We start from the raw sequence: 24,301 nt of genomic DNA, 5'->3' as shown, positions 1-24,301 counted from the left end.
AACACAGCCCTACCCCGACCCTAATCCCAACCCTAACCCCAACACCACCCTAACTCCAACAAAACCGTATCTCCCGCACCACAACCGTAACCCCAACACAACCCTAGCCCCAACCCTATCCTATCCATAGCTCTAGCCACAACCCTAATGGAAATTTTTTTATTATTTTTACCTAACTAACTAAGATAGTGATAAAGGGGGGGGTTGATTTACTATTTTTTTTATTTTGATCACTGTGATAGGGTCTTTCACAGTGATCAAAATGAACCAATAGGAAAAATCTCCTATTGTGGCCAGGTGCCGACTGTCAGATCTTGGTTGGTGCATCGGATAGGTCTAGGGACACCGAAGGAAGGGGGGAGAAATAAATGGGAAATCAGACTTTCTTTTTTTGCTGTCACCGTTATTCGGTGAATAACGGCGATCGTAACAATGGGGATGGTAAAAGCCAACCCGAAGTATGTTCTCCGGGGTCTCGGCTACACCCAATAGCCAGTAGCCTAGACCCCGGAGATTTTCTGACATTTCTGGTTATTAAAATGTGGCCCTGAGGAATAAGTACTAGTGATAAGCGAATGTACTCATTACTTGATTCCCTAGCAACCAGGCAACCCCCACATGTACTTATGTTGGCTAACAGATGTAAATCATTCAGCTGCGGCAATAAAAACAATTTCCGAGAACTAAAAAATACTCGGACACCCAAGCGTGCTCGAGTAACGAGTATATTTGCTCATCACTAATATGTACTCTTAACTGCCGCCGCTAAAAGGCGCATCAGCGGTCATTAAGGGGTTAAACTCAAACTTGTACCTCAGCCTCTTGGTTCAAGTGAAGGTTGATGACAAGGTGGTGTAGGTGGAAAGAGGCTGAGAAGGTGGTAGCATCACTGTATTTTATTTTAAATTTGGGGAGGCCTCAAAAGACTAGAAATGGCATATAGAATGAACAAACTGTGGTGAAATATAACAATGGCTGGTATACTTCACTAGTCAGCCAAAGGTACAGACAAGTCCTGTGGGATCCACACCTGGTTCATCTTAATGAATGTGAGCTTTCTCACATTGGCTTTGGACAGACGGATGCACCTGTATGATTACACCCCTGCCTTGCACGTTCCGACAGTACACATAAAGGGCAAGCTCAGGCTGTGTGTCAGACCCCGAAGTTAAATGGGGCAGACCCATCAATCAGTACGTGAAGACATGTGGACACATATTCTTCCACCATGTTGTTGAAACGCTACCTCCTGCTAATACAGACCAAATCAGATGGTGGTAACTGGCATGCTGAGGAAGGTTTTCCATATTTCAGCCAGACTAAGGCTACTTTCACACTAGCGTCGGCCTGTCGCAGTGCGTCGGGCCGACGCATACTGTGAAATAGAAGCAAAACGGGGGCAGCGGATGCAGTTCTTCAACGCATCCGCTGCCCCATTGTAATGTCAGGGGAGTAGGGGGCGGAGTTCCTGCGCGGTCGGAAATGGCGGACACGACGCACAATAAAATGTTACATTTAACTTTTTTTGTGCCGACGGTCCGCCAAAACACGACACATCCGTTGCATGACGGATGCGACGTGTGGCAATGTGTCGCTAATGCAAGCCTATGAAGAAAAAACGCATCCTGCGAGCAACTTTGCATTTTTTTCTCCAAAACTACGCATTGCGTCGTACGACGCTAGTGTAAAAACAGCCTTACCCTCCTTTCTGAGGTGGTGTTGGTGCCCCAGCTGCGTTGATGACTTCCTCCTCCTCTGCCTTGTTCTTCCACCAAGCCCCAGGTGGGAACACCATCACTAGTGATCCAGTAATCAGCAGTGGTAACAATACGGCCATCTTGGCAATCCTTGCGCAGACACAGCAGCATGTATTGGCTCATGTGTGCCAGACTGCCCAAAGGCAACAAGCTATCCTCAGTGGGAGGTGTATCATCTGGGCCCTCTGTATGCCCATAGCCACACTCCAGTGATGCTTGTGATCTTTCAGTGCTGTGAACACTGATCCTCCTCATCCTTCAAAATTGTCTCCTGGCTGTAGAGTTGTGTACCTGGCCACTGTTGGTACAGGAACCCACCTTCCGAGCCATGTGTGGACAATTGGCCTAATAATGGTGTGAATAGTCCATGTTCCTCCTTAGCCATCACCTCACCCATCATCGACTGAAGTGTTTTCAAAACAGCTGACATGTACAGTGAGAGATGTGGGCTCAGCGCCGAAGCCTACATCAAAGGGAGTCCGACTTCGGCGTACTATTACGCCTGATGTCTGTAAGGGGTTAAAATACTTGAAGAGGTCGTGTTGCCTCATGCTGAAGAGGATATGCCCTTGAAATGAGTGTTTCAGAAAGACAAAGACTCTAAACACGTCAGTAAATGAGCAAAATCTTGGTTCCAGTCCAACAAAATTGAGGTTACAAAGTGGTCAGCCCAATCCCTGGACCTTGTGGGGTGACATTAAAAATGATGTTTCTGAGGCAAAGCCAACAAATGACAAAAAATTGTGGGTTGTAGTCCAAGCATCCTGGGCTGGAATAACAGTTGATAGACGCCAGAAGCTGCTTGACTGTATGCAACATAGATGTGAAGCATTTCTAAAAAAAACAAAGCAAAAAAAAACTGGGGGTATACAACTAAATATAAGGTGAGTAATTCACAGGAATGCTAAATCCACACAAAAAGTACATATTGTGAGTTTGTAAAGACAAATACAGACACTGCTAATTTTTAGAACAGCCCAATGCTCATTTTGTGTTATTTTCTGTAAAGTAGTTAAAAATTATATACATTTCTCTTCTTGTTTTGAAATAGAAAAAACAGTGTGCAATGTTCTCAATACATGGAAATAAAAACTAGTATAAAGATTGTGATTCTCAGGTTTTTGAACACTACTGCATTTCATTGTAACTTAGACCTATTAATAAGGGATTGCCCAGTAGTGCACCAAACCTTTAATTAAAGAGTTTTAATCAGTCTCTCCACAGCCTGAAATCGCAGTTTACAGGGAATAATACATTGTATTCAACTGCACATGTAGACAAGATGTACTAATTTATTGTCCCTCCATAAATGAAAGAAAAAAAACCAACCATGAATACTAACTGATAACACTCTGCCTGAGGACAAAGCCACAGGGAAAAGCCATTTACTTTTAATAAATATATTTTATGTTGTATATGTGTGTCTGTACAAGTTTATTTATATAGCAAAATTTACAGGAATACAGTAAAGGGAGTAATGTACAAATAAGAAAGTAAGTACAAGTATATTCACAGAGAACTGAAGACACATAAGGCAGAGGCTCCTGCCCCAGGGAGCTTACAGTCTACATAAGTTTATGAATAACAAAGACATATTAGTCAGAATTATATACAGAAAAGCCATTCAAGTGATCGAGGTAAATGGGTTACATACAGAGCATGTGAGAAGTGTGAATCCTGTGACTATACAAAGAAGGTAAGAGAACGGGATTCTGGAAGTGACGTGTTTTGCAGGATTAGGTCAGCAAAATGAAAAAAATAATTTGCATAACTCCATTTGACCCTATGCGCCCTGTCATGCTCCTAGCCCGATATCCTGTTCTTGGCAATTCAGACTAATTTTTATGTGGACTCCCTTATACAATGTTCATGAAATGGAACGTTCTCCTAGAAATCACATTTTGCCAAAATAAAGGGTCAGCAGCGTGGGATAATTAGTAGTTATGAGCGATTGTATTCATTGCTTGGGTTTTCCCGAGCACACTCGGGTGGTCTCCAAGTATTTGTGACTGCTCGATTTCATTTTCGTTGCCTCAGCTGCATGATTTACGCCTGATAGACAGCTGGAATACATGTGGGGATTCCCTAACAACCAGGCAACCCCCACATGTACTCAGTATGGCTAGCAGCAGTAATTCCTGCAGCCGAGTCAACAAAAACTAAATCTCCAAGCAGGTACTAATACTGGTTATACAGCTGGGTATAGCCAAGTTAATACATCTTCGCGGTTCTGAGCTAGAAGCTAAGGTCATGTTCACACTGTGCCTTTTTCTGACTTTTTGAGTAGTCTTGCAGGAAAAAAAAAAATGCTGAAAAAGTACAAAAAGAAATCTAAAAAAAATTGCTCGTATTAATTGTGATGGTAAAGAAAAAAAAACAAAACTTGCTGCTCATATGGTCAGGTTCTTGAAAATGTATCCTCTCTTTTAAACACTTTATCCTTTCAAAAATACCAAGCTGTTAAAAGTAGCAACTTGTACATTCTTCTGCCGTTTTCTGCTTGGAAGACTATCAATAACTTATAATAAAAGTCAACGGGAAGACTAAAATAACACCTGGTCAGCTATTTGTAGGCACTACTGCCGAAACAGAACGAGCAATTCCTGAACAATTTTATAAAAAAAAAAACAAAAAAAAAATGCTTTGGACTGCCAGAAAAAGACATGGCGTAAACAGACCCTGGGGAGCCTATACATGATCAGTTTGATGCCTGTAAACACAAGCATAACTTTACAATGTACGCATTTAAATCAAAGTGCCATTTTTAAGCTTCATGCACACGGTGCCACAATATGGTTTCTCCTTACAGTTCCAGAATATGTAAAATATCGCTGTAATCTGATCTCAACTAGAGGTAATTTGAAAATAAAGGACTATTGAGGGACAGTATAACCCATCTGGAAGTCTTTGGGAGCTGTAGTAGTGCTCTATACAGAGTTGTAAAAAGACATAATATTGAGTAACACTAGCTATCGCGCCATCATAAAATGTATTTTGTACGCATCTTTGCACCTTCTCAATGGTTTGGTTTTATTCTGTGCCATTTAGAAAAAAAATGAAACTTAATAGTGAAAGACTGAAAGCAATGCAGTAATATATATTTTCACAGCATATAAATTTTAACTGCAACACACTAGGGACTAGTGTATACATCTATATAAACCTTTTGTATCAGTTTTCACTTAGTCAAGGACATAAATGGTGCGTGTAAACATTCCCTTTAAGAAGGGTGCCATTAGAAGTCATCCACTACATAAATATTAACTAGAACTTACGATTTTTAGAGGGCTCACTACAGTACAAGACTAGTACTTCAGGCCTAAACCAGAACATTTCTGCATATTGGAAAGAATAGTCTTCAGGTATGTTGTCAGATTGAAGACTGAAAATCTGTTGCATTCATCTGTATAGCACTGTTTTTACAGCATGAATCAAGGAACAAATCTTTACATAAAGAGTAAATGAAATTTCACAAAATAAATGGAATATAATAAGCAACTATACTATCCAACAATTGTTCAATTAATTTAGTAACATTAGCAGAATTGCTTATGTTTAGCTAAATGCTCTAAAGACAGAGAAAACCCCTTAGCTGGAACCAAAGTCTACCTGTGATAAATAGTTATAAATTCACAGCAGCCCTGCTCTTTTATTCCATACGAACACATGCCACCTTTATATTTAATAGCAAACCCCCCCCCCACCCCCCCCAAAAAAAAAAAAAAATCTAGAGCATTGATGCATGTATAAAATTCAAAAAATGCGAACAGGAGTTGTCCACTACTAGGACAACCCCTTCTTAAACTAAATGTTCTGCACCGTTAAAATAATAAAGCCTATACTTCCCTCCTGTGCCGGCACGGTTCATCTGGACTCAGCACTCGCTCTCCCTGGGGCTGTGATGCGGTGTTGTGACTCTTGACGCCGGCGCCGTATCAGCGCTGGAATCACTGTCTCCGCCTTCGGACAAAGCAAACATGAAGAACAAGCCAGGGATCAGCTGCAGCATGGATTTCCTCTTCATGTTCTGTATGTCCGAATGCAGACAGTGACACCAGCGCTGATCGGGAACCATGCATCACTGCCCGGGGACCATGAGTGCTGACCCCACGGGAATGGCGCCAGCACAAGAGGCGAGTATAGGTTTTATTTAATCGGAGCCAAACAATTAGTTTAAGAAGGGGTTGTCCTAGTGGGAGACAATCCCTTTAGCACAATGCATTCTTTTATAACTAATAAGGAAACTTCCAAGTTCAAGGAAGCAGAAAATACAATATCAGTCAACTTGTCCAATCTGACAAACTGTTCCCTGCCTGAATACACCTGTTAGGCCAGTTTCACACTAGCGTTTCAGTCCGCAGCGTATGCCTGCGTACTTTTTTCATTAAGATCCGCATGTGTCTTGCATACCTATGTTTAACATTGTGTACGCAGGGACATGCATTGTATGCTGATGCTTCCCCGTGCGTCGTTTTGACGTGCCCGCAGAACACATGTTGCGTTCGGTGGGAACGTCAAAATGACACTCGGGGACGTAACCACATACAACGCATGTCCCTGCGTACACAATGTTAAACACATGCGTTTCTGTAGGAAGGCGTACGCTGCAGACTGAAACGCCAGTGTGAAACCGGCCTTAGTCAGGTGTCTGTCAATGGTCACTCAGTCTTCTTGCAGGAGCTGCCCCATGAAAAACAAAATACATCAAGGTAAGAACTACACTTTTTGAAGTCTCTACAATACAGCTCCTTGAGTAGGGTACTAGAGATAAGCCCCCCTAAACATGTCAAATGGGTACTTAAAAGGGGTTTATGGAGATGGGGACAACCTCAAAGATAGCAAACATCTTTAAATTCTTATTACGCTAAGGCTTCGCAATGTACAGCTTCAAATACTAACAAAACCATAAAAGAATGATTAATACACAATTTCCTGGAGAGAAAAAAACCCTATAAATTCCTGTATTAGCCGAGTTTTTCAGCACATTTTTTTGAGCTGAAAACGCATCCCTCGGCTTATACACAAGTCATTGTCCCAGTTTACAGCGGGTCACAGGAGGCAAGAGCCGGCAGTTGCGGCTAAAGCTTGTGCCTGCTACTAAAGAGAAATGAATATTCACTGCACTGGCAATGAATATTCATTTCTCTTATAGCGTGCAGTTACAGTCGCAGCCGCAGGCTGGACTATCACGGGTGCCCACTTATTAAGGTAATGAATATTCACCTCTCTCCACTCCCATAGGCGTGGAGAGACATGAATATTCATTACCTTAATGGGCAGGGACACGTGATCGCTCGGCCGTAGGAGATGCTGGCACCGGAATGAGATGCTGCAAGGGCGAGCACGGAAGGTAAGTAGGATTTTTCTAATGCATTTCTCATGAGGGCCATACATATAAGGATGGGGATGAAGACCCCACACAAGGATGGGAATAAGGTGCCATGCATACAAGGATGGGGATAAGGTGCCATGCATACAAGGATGGGGATAAGGAGCCATGCATACAAGGATGGGGATAAGGAGCCATGCATGCAAAGATGGGGATAAGGAGCCACGCATACAAGGATGGGGATAAGGAGCCACGCAGACAAGGATGGGAATAAGGAGCCACGCAGACAAGGATGGGAATAAGGAGCCACGCATACAAGGATGGGGATAAGGAGCCATGCAGACAAGGATGGGGATAAGGAGCCATGCAGACAAGGATGGGGATAAGGAGCCATGCAGACAAGGATGGGGATAAGGAGCCATGCAGACAAGGATGGGGATAAGGAGCCATGCAGACAAGGATGGAAATAAGGAGCCACGCATACAAGGATGGGGATAAGGAGCCACGCAGACAATGATGGGAATAAGGAGCCACGCAGACAAGGATGGGTATAAGGAGCCACACAGACAAGGAGGGGAATAAGGAGCCACACAGACAAGGAGGGGAATAAGGAGCCACACAAACAAGGAGGGGAATAAGGAGCCATGCAGACAAGGATGGGAATAAGGAGCCATGCAGACAAGGATGGGCATAAGGAGCCATGCAGACAAGGATGGGAATAAGGAGCCATGTACACAAGAAAGGAGATGAGGAACCATGCATACCAGAATAGGGATTAGGGGACAATGCATACCTGGCTTATACTCGAATCAATACGTTTTCCCAGTTTTTCGAGGCAAAATTAGGTGCCTCAGCTTATACACGAGTATATATATATTTTTTTTTGCCCTATTCAATTATCTATCACGTAAAGAAGCCAATTTTCATAGATCTATTCGAGAGAATGATTAATATCAAGCTCTAAGTATATATTCTCTAGAGATAGATCGAGAGATGTATATCTAGCCATATCTATCGAGAAAAATATATACAGTGGGTACAGAAAGTATTCAGACCCCTTAAAATTTCACGGTTTCATTGCAGCCATTTGGTAAATTCAAAAAAGTTCATTTTTTCCTCATTAATGTACACTTTGCACCCCATCTTGACTGAAAAAAAACAAGTGTAGAATTTTTTGCAAATTTACTAAAAAGAAAAACTGAAATATCACATGATCATAAGTATTCAGATCCTCTGCTCAGAGACTCATTTTAGTCACATGCTGTCCATTTCCTTGTGATCCTCCTCAAGATGGTTCTACTCCTTCATTGGAGTCCATCTGTGTTTAATTAAACTGATAGGACTCGATTTGGAAAGGCACACACCTGTCTACACTGTGTTCCAAAATATTATGCAAATTGGATTTAAGCGTTATAAAGATTTAATTGTTTTGTTTTTCAAATAAACTCGTGGATGGTATTGTGTCTCAGGGCTCAATGGATCACTGAAATCAATCTTAAACACGTGATAATTAGTTTTCCAGGTGATTCTAATTAAAGGGAAACTACTTAAAAATTATGTTCCACATTATTAAGCAGGCCACAGGTTTCAAGCACTATTGGATATAAAAAGAATCTCTCTGCTGCTGAAAAGTGTTAAATAGTGCAATGCATTGGACAAGGTATGAAAACATTAGATATTTAATGAAAATTTAAGAGTGATCATCATACTGTGAAGAGATTTGTGACTGAAAGAGCACAGAGTTCATGCAGATAAAGGCATAATAAGGAAGATTTCTGCAGACAAATTTATTGGCTTAAGAGAGCAGCTGCCAAAATACCATTACAAAGCAGCAGTTATTTGAAGCTGCTGGTGCCCCTGAAGGATCCTACGCCTTGATGTTCGAGGGACTCCAAAGGCTTGCTGTGGTGCATAAACCTACTATTCGGCCAACCCTAAACAGTGTTCACAAGCAGAAATAGTTGCAGTGGGTCGAGACATACATGAAGACTAATTTTCAAACAGTCTTGTTTACTGATGAGTGTCGAGCAAACCTGGATGGTCCAGATGGATGGAGTAGCGGATGGTTGATGGATGGCCACCATGTCCCAACAAGGTAGTGAAGTCAGCAAAAAGGTGGAGGAGTCATGCTTTGGGCCGGAAACATGGGGAAACAGCTGGTAGGGCCCTTTAAAATTCCTGAAGGTGTGAAAATGACCTCTGCAAAGTATATAGAGTTTCTGACTGACAACTTTCTTCCATGGTATAAAAAGCAGAAATGTGCCTTCAGGAGCAAAATCATCTTCATGCATGACAATCCACCATCTCATGCTGTAAAGAATACCTCGGAGTCATTGGCTGCTATGGGCATAAAAGGAGATTAACTCATGATGTGTCCACCATCTTCCCCTGACCTCAACCCTATAGAAAAACTTTGGAGTATCATCAAGCAAAAGATCTATGAGGGTGGGAGGCAGTTCACATCAAAACAGCAGCTCGGGGAGGCTATTTTGACTTCATGCAAAGAAATACAAGCAGAAACTCTCCAAAAACTCACAAGTTCAATGGATGCAAGAATTGTGAAGGTGATCTCAAACACCACGTAACTTGGCCTGTTAGGATGTTTTGGAGTTAAGTAACTTTTTGTTCAGTGAATGTAACCTCCTAATTCTGCAAATTCCACAAATGAGCATTTTCAGTTCTTTAAAACATCAAAAGTTTAGAAAATCTACTGTGCCTAATAATTTGGAACAGTGCATTTTGAATTTTTATTCATTTTGAAGATTATACTGTTATCATTGGGAGGTTTCTTCAATAAAATTTGATGTATACTCTAACAGGTGATGACTTATTAGACTGACTCATTTGCACCGATTATTTAGGAAAATCTGAGAAAAAGGTAATTTGCATAATAATTTGGAACATGGTGTATACAAGACCTCAAAGCTCACAGTGCATGTCCGAACAAATGAGAACTATGAGGTCAAAGTAACTGGCCAAGGAGCTCAGACAGAATTGTGGCAAGGAACAGATCTGGGCAAGGTTACAACAGAATTTATGCAGTACTCAAGGTTCCAAAGAGCACAGTGGCCTCCATAATCCTTAAATGGAAGAAGTTCGGGACCACCAGAAGTCTTCCTAGACCTGGCCGTCCAGCCAAACTGAGCAATCATGGGAGAAGAGCCTTGGTGAGAGAAGTAAAGAAGTACCCCAAGATCACTGTGGCTGGGCTCCAAAGATGCATTAGGGAGATGGGAGAAAGTTCCACAAAGTCAACTATCACTGCAGCCCTCCACCATTCGGGCCTTTATGGAAGAGTGACCCGACAGAAGCCTCTCCTCAGTGCAAGACATAAAAGCCAGCATAGAGTTTGCTAAAAAACAAAACAAAACACAAACACATCAAGGACTCCCAAACTATGAGAAATAAGATTCTCTGGTTTGATGAGATGAAGATAGACCTTTTTGGTGATAATTGTAAGCTGTATGTGTGGAGAAAACCAGGCACTGCTCATCACCTGCCCAATACAATCCAGTGAAACTTGGTGTTGGCAGCATGATGCTATGGGGGTGTTTTTCATCTGCAGGGACAGGACGACTGGTTGTCATTGAAGGAAACATGAATGCGGCCAAGTACAGAGATATTCTGGATGAAAACCACTTCCAGAGTGCTCTGGACCTCAGACTTGGCCAAAGGCTCACCTTCCAACAAGACAATCACCCTAAGCACACAGCTAAAATAACAAAGGAGTGGCTTCAGAACAACTCTGTGACCATTCTTGACTGGCCCAGCCAGAGCCCTGACCTAAACCCAATTCAGCATCTCAGGAGAGACCTGAAAATGGCTGTCCACCAACGTTCACCATCCAACCTGACGGAACTGGAGAGGATCTGCAAAGAAGAATGGCAGAGGATCCCCAAATCCAGGTGTGAAAAACTTGTTGCATCATTCCCAAGAAGACTCATGGCTGTACTAGCTCAAAAGGGTGATTGTAGTCAATACTGAGCAAAGGGACTGAATACTTATTGACCATGTGATATTTCAGTTTTCCTTTTTTAATAAATTGGCAAAAATTTCTACATTTGTTTTTTTTCGTTCAAGATGGGTTGCAGAGTGTACATTAATGAGAAAATAAACTTTTTTAAATTTACCAAATGGCTGCAATGAAACAAAGTGAAAAATTTAAGAGTCTGAATATTATCTTTACCCACTGTATATCTAGCTCTATCTCATTATAATTTCTGAATAAAAAATATGAAAATTGGCTTCTTTAGGTGATGCTAGATAATTAAAAGTGATTTCAAAGATAAAGCCGTGTGCACTACTACTGGTGGTGCCCAGGTAGGTTCCCACACCATGTGATACTAAAAGAAAGAACCTGGCACTCAACTTAATGCTTGTGAGATTTTAATCGTAGTAGCCAAAACGTTTCGGTCCTATATCTGGACCTTCATCACCGTGTCTGGACACAAGCACAGCACCTATCAGCGTGAATAAGTCCATTCTGTGTGCCTAAACCTATCTGCGCAAATACCAGACGCAGACCATGCTGTGCCTTATATGACACTACAGTCATTTACTTTTTTCATCATAGTACGTAACTGATGAAGGTCCAGATATAGGACCGAAACGTTTTGGATACTACGATTAAAATCTCACAAGCATTAAGTTGAGTGCCAGGTTCTTTCTTTTAGATAATTAAAAGTGGGCATGAATATAATTTTTAAATCCCTCAAACGCATCTATTATCATAATGGAGACCCCAGATAAACTAAACAGATTCCCTCTGCCGCCCTAAATTCTCCAAGTGTGCAGATTGACGGAAAGAAAAAAATATGCCCAGAACGGTTTTAATCAAGCAGTATTACTTGTCCCCTTTTGCCGCCTAAAAGCAAAGCTGTTAACAAAGTAAATAAAGCAGCAGCTGTCACTTAGGGTCAACAGTGCCTTTATAGGATAGAAGAGATAGACGTCTCATTTTTCCTAAACTGTGTAATATGAAAATATATTATTGAATTTTAAATTTTTTTTTTTTTTTTTTTTTTTTAAACACAAGTAAATCATCGACCTGTGTACTGAAAATTCAACTACTAGAGAGCAATTTGTCAGTGGGACCATTCCTATATTATGCAGTTCACTTGTCCACAAAGCTAAAAATGATAACTACTGCAATGAAAAGATCGAAAAGAAATGCACGTGGGCAACAGTCTTGAAAATACTTTATTTAACTGAAGGAATAGCTGTAATGTGCAGAATGTGTTTGAAAAGACTACAGCTTGAAGAAAAGTGGTGGATTCATTTTCAGAAATCCTCAACAAAATAAACTAAAAAAAAAGAAAAATAAACCCCTCTGCTAAATGACTACAATAACTAAGCGGCATCTCCTCTTAACCCTTTTAGCACCATAACCCTCTCATGGATGGGATAAAACATTCAAGTGCTAGAATGAGCAAAAATACGGTATTTGGGGTAAAAGTGAGGGGAAACCAGCATTAACATTAAGTGTTACTGTGGTTTACACACACACACACACACCACTGTTCATTTTGCTTTTCCCTAACCCCGATTGTACACAATGTGATGCTGCAAACAGACCAATTCAAAAATAGGTGAGGGAAAGGGAAGAGGAGCAAACGCATACATGGTCTTATACTTGTAAATTCAGAAAGCTGTGTGTCTTTTTATTGTCATTATATTCTAACTTTACATTGCAAAACAAGAAGAAAAAAAAATGAAAACTGCTACCCAATGTGTCAGGCCCAAAAGAACACTGTACATATTTTTACAAATAGGATTAATAGTATAGGCATGTAGGTGGCATGATTTTTAATCAAAGGCTGCCGAAAGAATAATCAAAGTAACAATAAATTAAAAAAAAGTGCCAACATTAGCATAAGGAATTACGAATAGTATATCGACAAAAATTCAGGAGGGTAGGGTCTGGGAAATCCTCAAGCTCTCCTTTTGCTGACAAGTCTCTGCAAACTATTAAGCAAATACATAAATAATAGAATTCAGAAAAACGATTAAGAATGTGGAAAAAAAAAGGCTTCTTTAAAAACTAAGACAGCATCTGGGCTAACTTTTTTAAACAGCATTTAAAAGGAATCAGCCTATATACCTGGATAAAACAAGATTAACAATTTTTGCTTTTTTTTGTATATTTTTTTTAATAAACAACCACATGAAAAAAAGAAAAGAAGCAAAAAAAAACAACAAAACTTCAAAACACAAAAGGATTGGTTTGAGGGATTGTGCAATTTCAAACAGTGGGTTAACTGCTACGCCATTTTAAAGGAAGTGTTACAGACTCGAACAATTCTTATGGATTTGGAGTGCATACGTTCCTTTTTTTATACAATTGTTTTCAATCAGTTCTTTTGGATAAGTCCAAATATTTGGTTTACACTAGCAAATTACTTTTTTTTTTAGATCTGAAAGAAACGCTATGCAATAAGTGGATTATATATTTCAGTTTTTAAAATAATTAGAAAGGCTGCAATTTATTTTGTCTTATAGGGCATAAAATGTTCAGTTAATGCCACTGTAGAACTTGCATAACATAAATCAGTACACATTATTCAAAAGATGCAAAGCCACAACCCACCAGTCTGGGGTAATGCTTCATGTCATCGGGTGCTGTAACCTTTTGAATAATGTTTAGGAAAGCTTTGGGATTTATGGCTTAATTAGGGTCTTAAAATTTAAGCCAGTTTTACTTTTCTTGTTTCCTTAATGACAATGTCACTAAAACCTCATGCACGCTGCAAAAAACCTCATGCAGTAGTTATGGTAAACCATCCAAGCAGTTTTATTAATTAATATTCATAAATACACACAGCAGCTTCATTAGAGATTTTTCCATATACTTTGTTTTCCGTGTTCAGTTTGAATGTGGGAGATTAGGAGAGTTTTTTTTTTAAGGTTTTTTTCATTTACGTCAAGGTACAGGAAGCAGACAGCTGCCTCTGGTACTGCTACCTATTTATATCGGCTAGAAGTAAAAATTAGTTAAGTGATTTTGTCATATATATTTGCCTCTGTCTTTTCAAATTTTTTAGTTTTTTTGTTGTTTTTTTTTTTTTTACATTTTTTTTCCTTTTTTTTTTTTGAATGTACACAATGTAACAAGAGTGACAGACCGGAAATTACAATCACCAAAACAAACCCAAAGATAGTTGTTTGTCCACTTTCATTGGCAGTTACAGCACAGAGGACATTGTCTGCAAAGGGGGATATCATCAAAGAGGAGGTGGCGGAGGCTCGTTTCCTTTATTGCTCTCTTTTAGATTTAAGTTTTCTAAAGCAACATCTAAAGGCATTATATCTACACAACCCATTGCCCCAAAATCGGCTATTTCTCCCCGCTCGTCCTCATCAGAGGAAGAGCTTTCTTCCTGCATCAATGTGGAAAGCAGCAACTCTTGGACAAATAGGCTACGATCGGCCCTTTCACTTTCTAACGACTGTCGTTCAGCTTCTGTCATCTTCGGGTCGTTCAACCTGCAATTGGGTTAAATTAGAAGGATTCAGTCAAATCAGAGGTGGAAAACAAGTAAATTTTAGATTTCATATTGACAAGGAGAAATATATAAGCTAGATGAAATGTTAATGTCAACAATGGGCATCATATACAAATCTAATATACCCAAAACGTGGCACAAGTTATTATTAAACTAGATGACAGGTTTAATATTCTCAAAGTGGTTTACAGAGTAGAAAAAAAAAAAAAAAATATGACCTATAGTGAATTCTGATTTAACAGAGGTTAGGATCCTCCTCCATTGGCCATTGGTGAGACTAGTTACAAAGACTATACCAAATTTTTCGGATTATAAGATGTACTTTTTCCCCCCAAATTTGGTGGGAAAATAAGGGTGCATCTTATAATGCAGATATACCTTACCGGCCACAGGCTGGGATGAGGGGGTGTTCAAATGTGTGGTGCGCCGCGGGGGCTCTGCTGACATCTTGAGAAAGCCCATAGCCCCTGCAGTTACATGGTTTCCTATGCGGTGGGCTGGACTCCGGGAAATTGGCTGCCGGTCGGGGGCAGCGCATGTGCAGATGGAGATTTCGGCACCAAGATCTCGGCGCGGACATCTCATCTCCCGAGATCTTGGTGCCAAGATCTCCATCTGTGCATGTGCTGCCCCTGGCAAGCAGCCATTATCCCGGAGTCCAGTTCACCACATAGGAAACCATGTAACTGCGGGGGCTCTGGGCTTTCACAAGATGTCATGAGAGCCCCCGCAGCACCGAACACCCCCTCATCCCAGCCTGCAGCAACGCTCCACTCTTGCCTCCTCTAGGGGCGACCCTGGGACCCCGCTTCACCGCAGCCACCATCCCCGGTAAGCAATAAGACTCATGGATTATAAGAAGCACAGCAGTTTTATTAAATAAAAAAATAAAAAAAAGGGGGGGGGGAGGGGGGGTGTTCCTATTTTTCTCCTCAAAATTTGTGGTGCATCTTATAATCCAGTGCCTTTTTACAATTCGCAAAATACGGTATCTCTCTCTCTCCGGACGATCTGTCCTGTCCAGCATGACACAGAAAACCAATTGATATGGATTGGCACAGGGGCAGACATATCATTGGTGCATCTGTGAAAGAATGCAGAGGCCCAAGAGATGGCGAGAGCCCATTTCCACCTCCAAAGCAGGTGAAATTGTGCATTATAATCAGCTATTGGATGCAAAAGGGTCATTTTCTGTTCTTGAACACTGGCCCTCTTCAGTCTGTATCTGCCAGTGAATGGACACTGTGCAATGCTTCATTTTCCCTACTGTGGCAGTGCAGGGAAATTCACCACTTAAATGTATGGATTAAGCTTCACACTTCGGTCTTTTGATGAAGGAATGGTTCAAACTCAAGACTTCTTTGAAAAAAAAAAATTGGAAAAAAAAACCCACACTTTTTTTTTAATCCACCATTGGCTTTGGCTTTAAAAACGGTATCATAAGACATTGAACCATACTCTTACTTCCTTGCTGCCTACAGACTACAGCTGGTCAGAGTGTGGAGTACTTTGACTGCATATAGTAAATAGCACATTTTTAAAAAGCAAAAAGTGTTTAAAGGAAACCTGTCACCTGGTGTTTCACATCCCATCTGAAGGCAGCATAATGAAAATGCCGAGACTTTAGTTCCACGTGTGTCACTAAGGCTACTTTCACACTAGCGTTTTTTGCAATACGTCGCAAAGCGTCGTTTTGGCGAAAAAACGCATCCTGCAAAAGTGCTTGCAGGATGCGTTTTTTCACCATTGACTAACATTAGCGACGCATTGCCACACGTCGCAACCGTCGTGCGATGGTTGCGCCGTGTTGTGGCGGACCGTCGGCTGCAAAAAACGTTCCATGTAACGTTTTTTGCCGCCGACAGACCGCCATTTCCGACCGCGTATGCGTGGCCGGAACTCCGCCCCCACCTCACAATGGGGCAGCGGATGCGTGGAAAAACAGCATCCGCTGCCCCCGTTGTGCGGCGCATTCACTGCTAGCGTCGGTACGTCGGCCCGACGCTAGTGTGAAAGTAGCCTTACTGGGATGTTTAGTTGTAGTTTTTGTAGAGTTTTATCAGCATGAGTTCATCACTAGAGGACTAGTAAACCTACTGTTAGGTAGTCAACCACGCTTCCACCACTGATATACAGAGTACACAGAAAGCTGCCTAAGCAAAAAGCTAATCAGTGGTGTTGGCAGGGTTATACAGAGCTCAGCACTCAGAGAACTGTTACATCTGCAGTAGAGAAAACAGTTTTCAAAAACTGCAGCACCCAGTAATATACATTTAGGTCCAGAAATATTTAGACAGTGACAAGTTCTGGCATTTTAGCTGTTTATCACAGCATTCAAGATACATTTATATAATCAATATGGGCTTAAAGTGCAGACTCATCATCAATTTGAGGGTATTTACATCTTAATTGGAGAAAGGTTTTAGGAATTACAGCTCTTTAATATGCCCGTTTCTTTTTAAAGGGACCAAAGGTAATTGGACAATTATCTCAAAAGCTTTTTAATGGGCTTTATGGGCTATGCCTTCATTAATTAAGCAGGTAAAAGGTCAAGAGCTGATTCCAGGTGTGGTATTTGCATTTGGAAGCAGTTGTTGAGGCGCTCTCAATGGAGGAGAAACAAACCACCATTAGGCTGGAAAAAAAAAAAAAAAAAAAGGAAATCCATCAGAAAAAAACCCAGAAATGATAGGAGTGGCCAAATCCTCAGTTTGGTACATTCTGCAAAAAGAGCACACTTGTGAGCTTTGGAATTCAAAAAGGCGTGGACATCCATGGAAGACAGCAGTGGTGGATGATCACAGAATCTAGTCCATGGTGAAGAAAAACCACTTCATAACATCCACCCAATGGAAGAACACTCTCCCAGAAGTAGGTATTTTAGTATCCAAGTCTACCATAAAGAGAAGTCTTGATAACAGCAAATATAGACTGTTCACCACAAGATGCAGACCATAAATCAGGCTTAAAAATAGAACAGTCAGATTAGACTGTCACAAAAACATCTAAAAGAAGTCAGGCCAGTACAAGAAAAAAAAAGTTCTTTGGATGAAAACAAGGTCAACCTGTACCAAAAGGGAAGAAGAAAGTACGGCGAAGGCTTGGAACGGCTCATGATCCAAAGCACATCACATCCTCAGTAAAACATGGTAGAGGCAGTGTGATGGCTTGGGCATGCATGGCTTCTAATGGCACTGCGTCACTAGTGTTTATTGATGATGGGACTAAAGACAGAAGCAGCCGGATGAATTCTGAAGTGTACAGGGCGATACTTTCTGCTCAGATTTAACCAAATGCAGTAAGGTTGATTGGACGGCACTTCACAGTATATATGGACAACGACTCAAAACATACTGTGAAAGCAACCCAGAAGTTAAGGCAAAGAAGTGAAATATTCTGCAGTGGCCGAGTCAATCACCAAATCACAACCCCATTGAGCATATATTACACAGGCTTAAGACAAAACTTAAAGCAGAAAGACCCACAAACAAGCAACAACTGAAGTCACTGCAGTAAAGGCCTGGCAATGAATCACAAAGGAAATCCAGTGTTTGGTGATGTCCATGACTTTCAGACTTCAGAAGTCCTCGTCTGAAAAGGATTCTATGCAAAGTATTAAAAATTAACCTTTTTTTATGGTAAATTTAATTTGTCCAATTACTTTTGAGCTCGTGAAATGAGAAGGCTTAGTAGAAAAATTGTTACAATTCCTAATCATTACAAAGGATACTTCTGTTCAACCCCTTTAATTAAACCTGAAAGTCTACACGTCAATTTCATCTCAGTTGTTTCATTTTAAAGAGAAAAAAAAATAGTGCAGACCCCAAATCACAAATATTCGGTCACTGTCCACATATTTCTGGTCCTAACCGTAAATGATACATCATTGGAATCAGAGCTTCTGCCCCTACATCAAGCTGCTATTAGATGGAGTGTCAAAACCATGGTGATAGATTCCCTTTAAAGCAAAGAACCTTCTTAATCCCTTTCTAAATTACATCTTGGGAAAGCGTTCACATGTTTGAAGTGGGCTCAGGAGTTGAGCTCTGTACACATGGCAGATATTACAAAGAGACAGAACCAGGCCAACAGCCGCTGCCAAAGCTGAACTGCAGCTACGGACACTAAAAATTTAGATGATGCTGTCAGTCTCTGACAGAGATTTAACCCCTTACTGACATCGGACTTATTAGTACGCTGATGTCAGTATCCACCGCTTTGATGTGGGCTCCGGCGGTAAGCCCACATCTTTTCCAGGACATGTCAGCTGTTTTGTATAGCCAACATGTGCATGCAATATCCGCGGGTGGATCGCGATCCACCCGCGGCTATTAACTAGCTAAATTCCGCTGTCAAACTCTGACAGCAGCATCTAAATTGCGCTTTCGGCCATCGGGCCGGAAATACGCGCACTGGTGACCCACCTCACGTCATCGGGTGGTGGGGGGGGGGGGGGTAAGGCGGGGGTCATCCATCGGTTCATTGGCATGACAACCAGAGGTCTTCCTGAGACCTCTATGGTGGTCAGTGCCGGATTACTATGAGCGCCACCCAGCACCAACAAGTAGTAAGACAGAAAATCCCACCAGTTTCCTAAATACAGGAAGATTTAATACAATACTTTTATTATCTATCCATCAAGCAAGCATACCTTGTGAGGAGAAACTGTGAATTCTGTATTGTTTGCTGATTGTTTTCCGTATTGGATGTGTTGGTTGCTGCTGTTGATTGGGTGATGGTTGTGGTGACACTACTTGCATTGTTGCGTCTGGTGGCGTTGCGCGCTGTTTCTAATTGTTGTCGTGCTGCTTGTGCCTGCTGCCTCTCTAGCTGTAACTGCATCTGAAGTTGTTGCAACTGAGAGGCAGAAGGACCCGAGGAGTTAAGTTGCCCACCTGTTGAGCGCCTAACCCCTGATAACTGGGATAATAGCTCTGTAGAAACAGAAAACATAGTATGAACATATAATATTAAATGTATACGAGTACAGTGGTCTTCAAGTTACAATACTAATCTATCTATACATATACACACACTAATATACAGGATCATATAGAAATATGATGCAGAAACAGACCATACCAAAGGGATAAATATATAAAATACTAAATTTTATTAAGAGTAATATAAAAAAAATAAGAAAAAACACAGCTGAACCAGGTAATGGTACACATCACAAAGAAAGGTATATGAGTAAAATAATAAATTAAAGGCAAATAGTATAATCTCCTGATAGTTTATAAAAAAAATGGTTAAAGGAAACAAAAAGAAGAAAGCCTGCATAATCATAAGGAAGTACATGTAAAATAGCACCTTAGTTTTAGTAGGCGAGTATAAAACTGCTAAATAAGTACATATATGAACACCAGGTAAGTATAGTAGTAATAGTGTAACACCACAAAATGGTGTTAATGAAAACATGAATAGGTAATAAGGTGCAGATGTACATAAGTCATTGAATGTTAATAAACAGCCAAACATCTAGATAGAATAATCCTGCTTTTAACAGCACCTAAAGTAAAGTGCATGTGCAATAAGAGTAAGAGGAGATAGGGATTTCATTGTTACCTAAAGTGTAAGCGCGCAGCCAGGTCCCCTGCGCGTTTTTCGGCGCTTGCCTTCTTCATGGCTGCGCGCTTAACACTTTAGGTAACAATGAAATCCCTATAGCCTCTTACTCTTATTGCACATGCACCTTACTTAGAATAATCCTGTTTTTTCCAGCATCTATGATATGTACAGGTTTTAGTTACAGCAGAGCTTTTGCTCATTTTGTTTATTGTAGGTTTTGTATGTTTTATGGTCAATGTGAACATGCGTTTATGTGCTGCATGTATACCAACTCAATCCAAGCTAAATTTTTGTGATTTTTCTTTGTATTTTTGCATTCTGTGTGAGCCGGGCCTCCCTTTCCTGACCTGGAAATCACATTAAGGATATGTGCACACGATGTGGAAAACGCTGCGGATCCACAGCGTTTCCGCAGCTGTGGGTCCGCAGCAGTTTCCCATGAGTTTACATTACAATGTAAACATATGGGAAACAAAAAACTCTGAGCACATGCTGCGGAAAAAAAACGCGCGGAAACGCAGCGGTTTACATTCCGCAGCATGTCACTTTCTGTGGATTCCGCAGCGGGTTTACAGCTGCTCCTATAGAAAACCGCAGTGAAATCCGCGGTAAATCCGCAATTAATCTGCAGCAAAAAAGCAGCGTTTTTGCCCTGCAGATTTATCAATTCTGCTGCGGAAAAATCCGCAGAGCTCCATTAGACGTGTGCACATAGCCTTAAAGGCTTCCCCAGACTGTTGTCCACTGGTTGGGACTCGGTCCTTTTGTCTGCCCTTATTAACACACTGAGGTCAACACTGACACATGGTAAGGTTTTTAATAGTAGACAGCACAGAACTATCCCGATCAGTCACCTTGTCGATGGTGTGATGGCTTTTATGCTATTTTTGATCAAAAACAGTATTACTAAGAACTCTTATTTAGATGCACTTTTGGTTTTTACTTATTTAGTTACAGCAGAGTTTTTGCGCATTTTGTTTCTTGTAGGTTTTTTATGCTTTATGGCCAAAGTGAACATGCGTTTATGTGCTGCATGTATACCAACTCAAAACAAGCTAAATTTGTGTTTTCCTTATGATTATGCAGGCTGTTTCTTTTTTGGGTTAATTTAACCTCTTTTTTGTATAAACTATCTGGAGATTATACTATTAGCCTTTAATTTATTATTTTACTCATATACAGTCTCTATCGCGCACCATCACCTGGTTCAGCTGTGTTTTTCTCTTATGTTTTTATATATTACTCCTAATAAAATTTAGTATTTTATATTTTTATTCCTTTGGTATGGTCTGTTTCTGCACCATGTTTCTATATGATCCTATCTAATCCTGTGCATGACATCTGATCCCATATTATTTATTATATCTTACAAGAATGTTCTATTTTTGCTAACACTAATATACATACCGTATATACTCGAGTATAAGCAGAGATTTTTCAGCCCATTTTTTTAGGCTGAAAGTGCCCCTCTCGGCTTATACTCAAGTATTTGTCCCAGGGGTCGGAGGTTAGCGGCAGAAGTAGAGGCTGTCACATCATACTCACTTTCTGGACACGGTCTCTGCATCTACCTGCTTCTCAAATGGTCTCTGGTGCCTGCAGCTCTTCCTGTGTTCAGCGGTCACGTGGTACCGCTCATTAATGTAATGAATATGGACGCGCCACAAATGTTCATTACTTTAATGAGCGGTACCATGTGACCGCTGAACACCGGAACAAGCTGCCGGCGCAGAGAAGCAGGGACTTGCAGAGAGACCGCACCAGGATGGGGTGAGTAGAATTGGGGGGGGGGGCGGGGAGGGTGAGCCATGCGATATTCACCTGTCCCCGTTCCACCACCGCGCTATGTCTTCCGCGTCCACTGGCTGTGACATTCAGGTCAGAGGGCGCGATTACATATTTAGTGTGTGCCCTCTGCCTGAACAGTCACTGCACAGACCCAGAAGACAGCGGCGCGTGGCGGTGGAATGGGGACAGGGGAATATTGCAAGAGCAGGTATCCTGAGCCAGCGGCAACACTGGCACCTGACCCACATAGTGCACCGATGTCCCCACTTGCTCAGGACCCCGGGATTCGACGCCCAGCGATGAGAGGGGAGAAAGTAATTTACCGTATATACTCGCATATAAGCCGAGATTTTCAGCCCACTTTTTTGGGCTGAAAGTCCCCCTCTCGGCTTATACTCGAGTCATACCCAGGGGTCGGCAGGGGAGGGGGAGCGGGGGCCGTCTAAAAATACTCACCTAGTCCAGGCACGGCCCCTGGCTTCCCCGGCAGCAGCAGCTTCAGCTTCTTCCTGTACTGAGCGGTCACATGGTACCGCTCATTACAGTAATGAATATGCGGCTCCAGCTCCCACAGGGGTGGAGCCGCATATTCATTACTGTATTGAGGGGTAACGGTGACAGCTCAGTACAGGATGAAGCTGCGGCGTCGGGGAAGAAGGGACTGCACAGCGCCAGGACCAGGTGAGTATACGGGGAGGGGAGCGCTGCGCGATAGTCACATTTCCTCGTTCCGGGCGCCGCTCTGTCTTCACCAGTGACGCTCAGGTCAGAGGGTGCGGTGACGTGGTTAGTGCGCGCCCTCTGCTGAATGTCAGTGCTGAGCATGGAGTGGCGCCGGAACGAGGTGCAGGTGACTATTGAAAGTGCCAGGGGACTGAGCGACGGAGAGGTATGTGATTTTTTTTTTTTTATCGCAGCAAATGGGGCAAGTGTCTGTATGGAGCATCTATGGGGCCATAACGTTTGTGCAGCACTATATGGGGCCATAACGTTTGTGCAGCACTATATGGGGCCATAACGTTTGTGCAGCACTATATGGGGCCATAACGTTTGTGCAGCACTATATGGGGCCATAACGTTTGTGCAGCACTATATGGGGCCATAACGTTTGTGCAGCACTATATGGGGCCATAACGTTTGTGCAGCACTATATGGGGCCATAACGTTTGTGCAGCACTATATGGGGCCATAACGTTTGTGCAGCACTATATGGGGCCATAACGTTTGTGCAGCACTATATGGGGCCATAACGTTTGTGCAGCACTATATGGGGCCATAACGTTTGTGCAGCACTATATGGGGCCATAACGTTTGTGCAGCACTATATGGGGCCATAACGTTTGTGCAGCACTATATGGGGCCATAACGTTTGTGCAGCACTATATGGGGCCATAACGTTTGTGCAGCACTATATGGGGCCATAACGTTTGTGCAGCACTATATGGGGCAAGTGTCTGTATGGGGCCATAATTAACGTTTGTAGGGCACTACGGTATATGGGGCAAGTGGTGGTGTATGGAGCATCTTATAGGGCCATAATCAAGGTTTGTGCAGCACTATATGGGGCAAATATCTTTATAGAGCATCTTATGGTGCCATAATCAGCATTTGTGCAGCATTATATTGGGCAAATGTGTCTATGGAGCATCTTATGGGGCCTTTATTAACCTTTATGCAGGATTATATGGGGCATATTTTAATATGGAAAATCTTATGGGGCCATTAAACTGCATGGAGCATTATATGGGGCTCCTGATTCAATATGGATATTCAAAAACACAACCTACTGATGTCTCAATTAATTTTACTTTTATTGGTGTCTATTTTTACTTTTGACATTTACCGGTAGCTGCTGCATTTCCCACCCAAGGCTTATACTCGAGTCATTAAGTTTTCCCAGTTTTTTGTGGCAAAATTAGGCGGGGTCGGCTTATACTCGAGTATATACGGTATTTTACTCTTTTTTTAATCGCAGCAGCAGCATATGGGCATATTATGCTATGGAGCATCTTATGGGGTCATCATTAACCTTTGTGCAGCATTATATGGGGCATATTTTAATATGGAGCATCTTATGGGGACATTATTAACCTTTGTGCAGCATTATATGGGGCATATTTTAATATGGCGCATCTTATGGGGACATTATTAACCTTTGTGCAGCATTATATGGGGCGTATTTTGTATGGAGCATCTTATGGGGCTCCTGATTCAAAATGGATATTCAAAAACATTTAACCTACTGATGTCTCAATCTTACTTTTAAGTTTACCAGTAGCTGCTGCATTTCCCACCCTAGGCTTATACTCGAGTCAATACGTTTTCCCATTTTGTGTGGCAAATTCAGGGGCCTC

The 24,301-nt window shown here is 41.7% G+C and overlaps 1 protein-coding gene across 1 annotated transcript in view; it reads right to left on the bottom strand.

The window, feature by feature from the left end:
- Positions 1-3,174: 3,174 nt before the first annotated feature.
- The window catches only part of KCMF1 (potassium channel modulatory factor 1), a 97,167-nt gene continuing 76,040 nt past the window's right edge, over positions 3,175-24,301 (bottom strand). Inside the window, exons 6-7 of the mRNA XM_077274417.1 lie at positions 19,240-19,522; positions 3,175-14,568 (exon numbers count right to left, since the gene is read on the bottom strand). Coding sequence (XP_077130532.1) covers positions 14,307-14,568; positions 19,240-19,522 — 545 coding nt within the window. The 3' untranslated portion in view covers positions 3,175-14,306. The remainder of the gene's footprint in view (positions 14,569-19,239; positions 19,523-24,301) is intronic.

This window comes from Ranitomeya variabilis, chromosome 1 (genome assembly GCF_051348905.1).
Source record: "Ranitomeya variabilis isolate aRanVar5 chromosome 1, aRanVar5.hap1, whole genome shotgun sequence".
Taxonomy (NCBI): domain Eukaryota; kingdom Metazoa; phylum Chordata; class Amphibia; order Anura; family Dendrobatidae; genus Ranitomeya; species Ranitomeya variabilis.
This window is presented reverse-complemented; position numbering and strand designations above follow the sequence as displayed.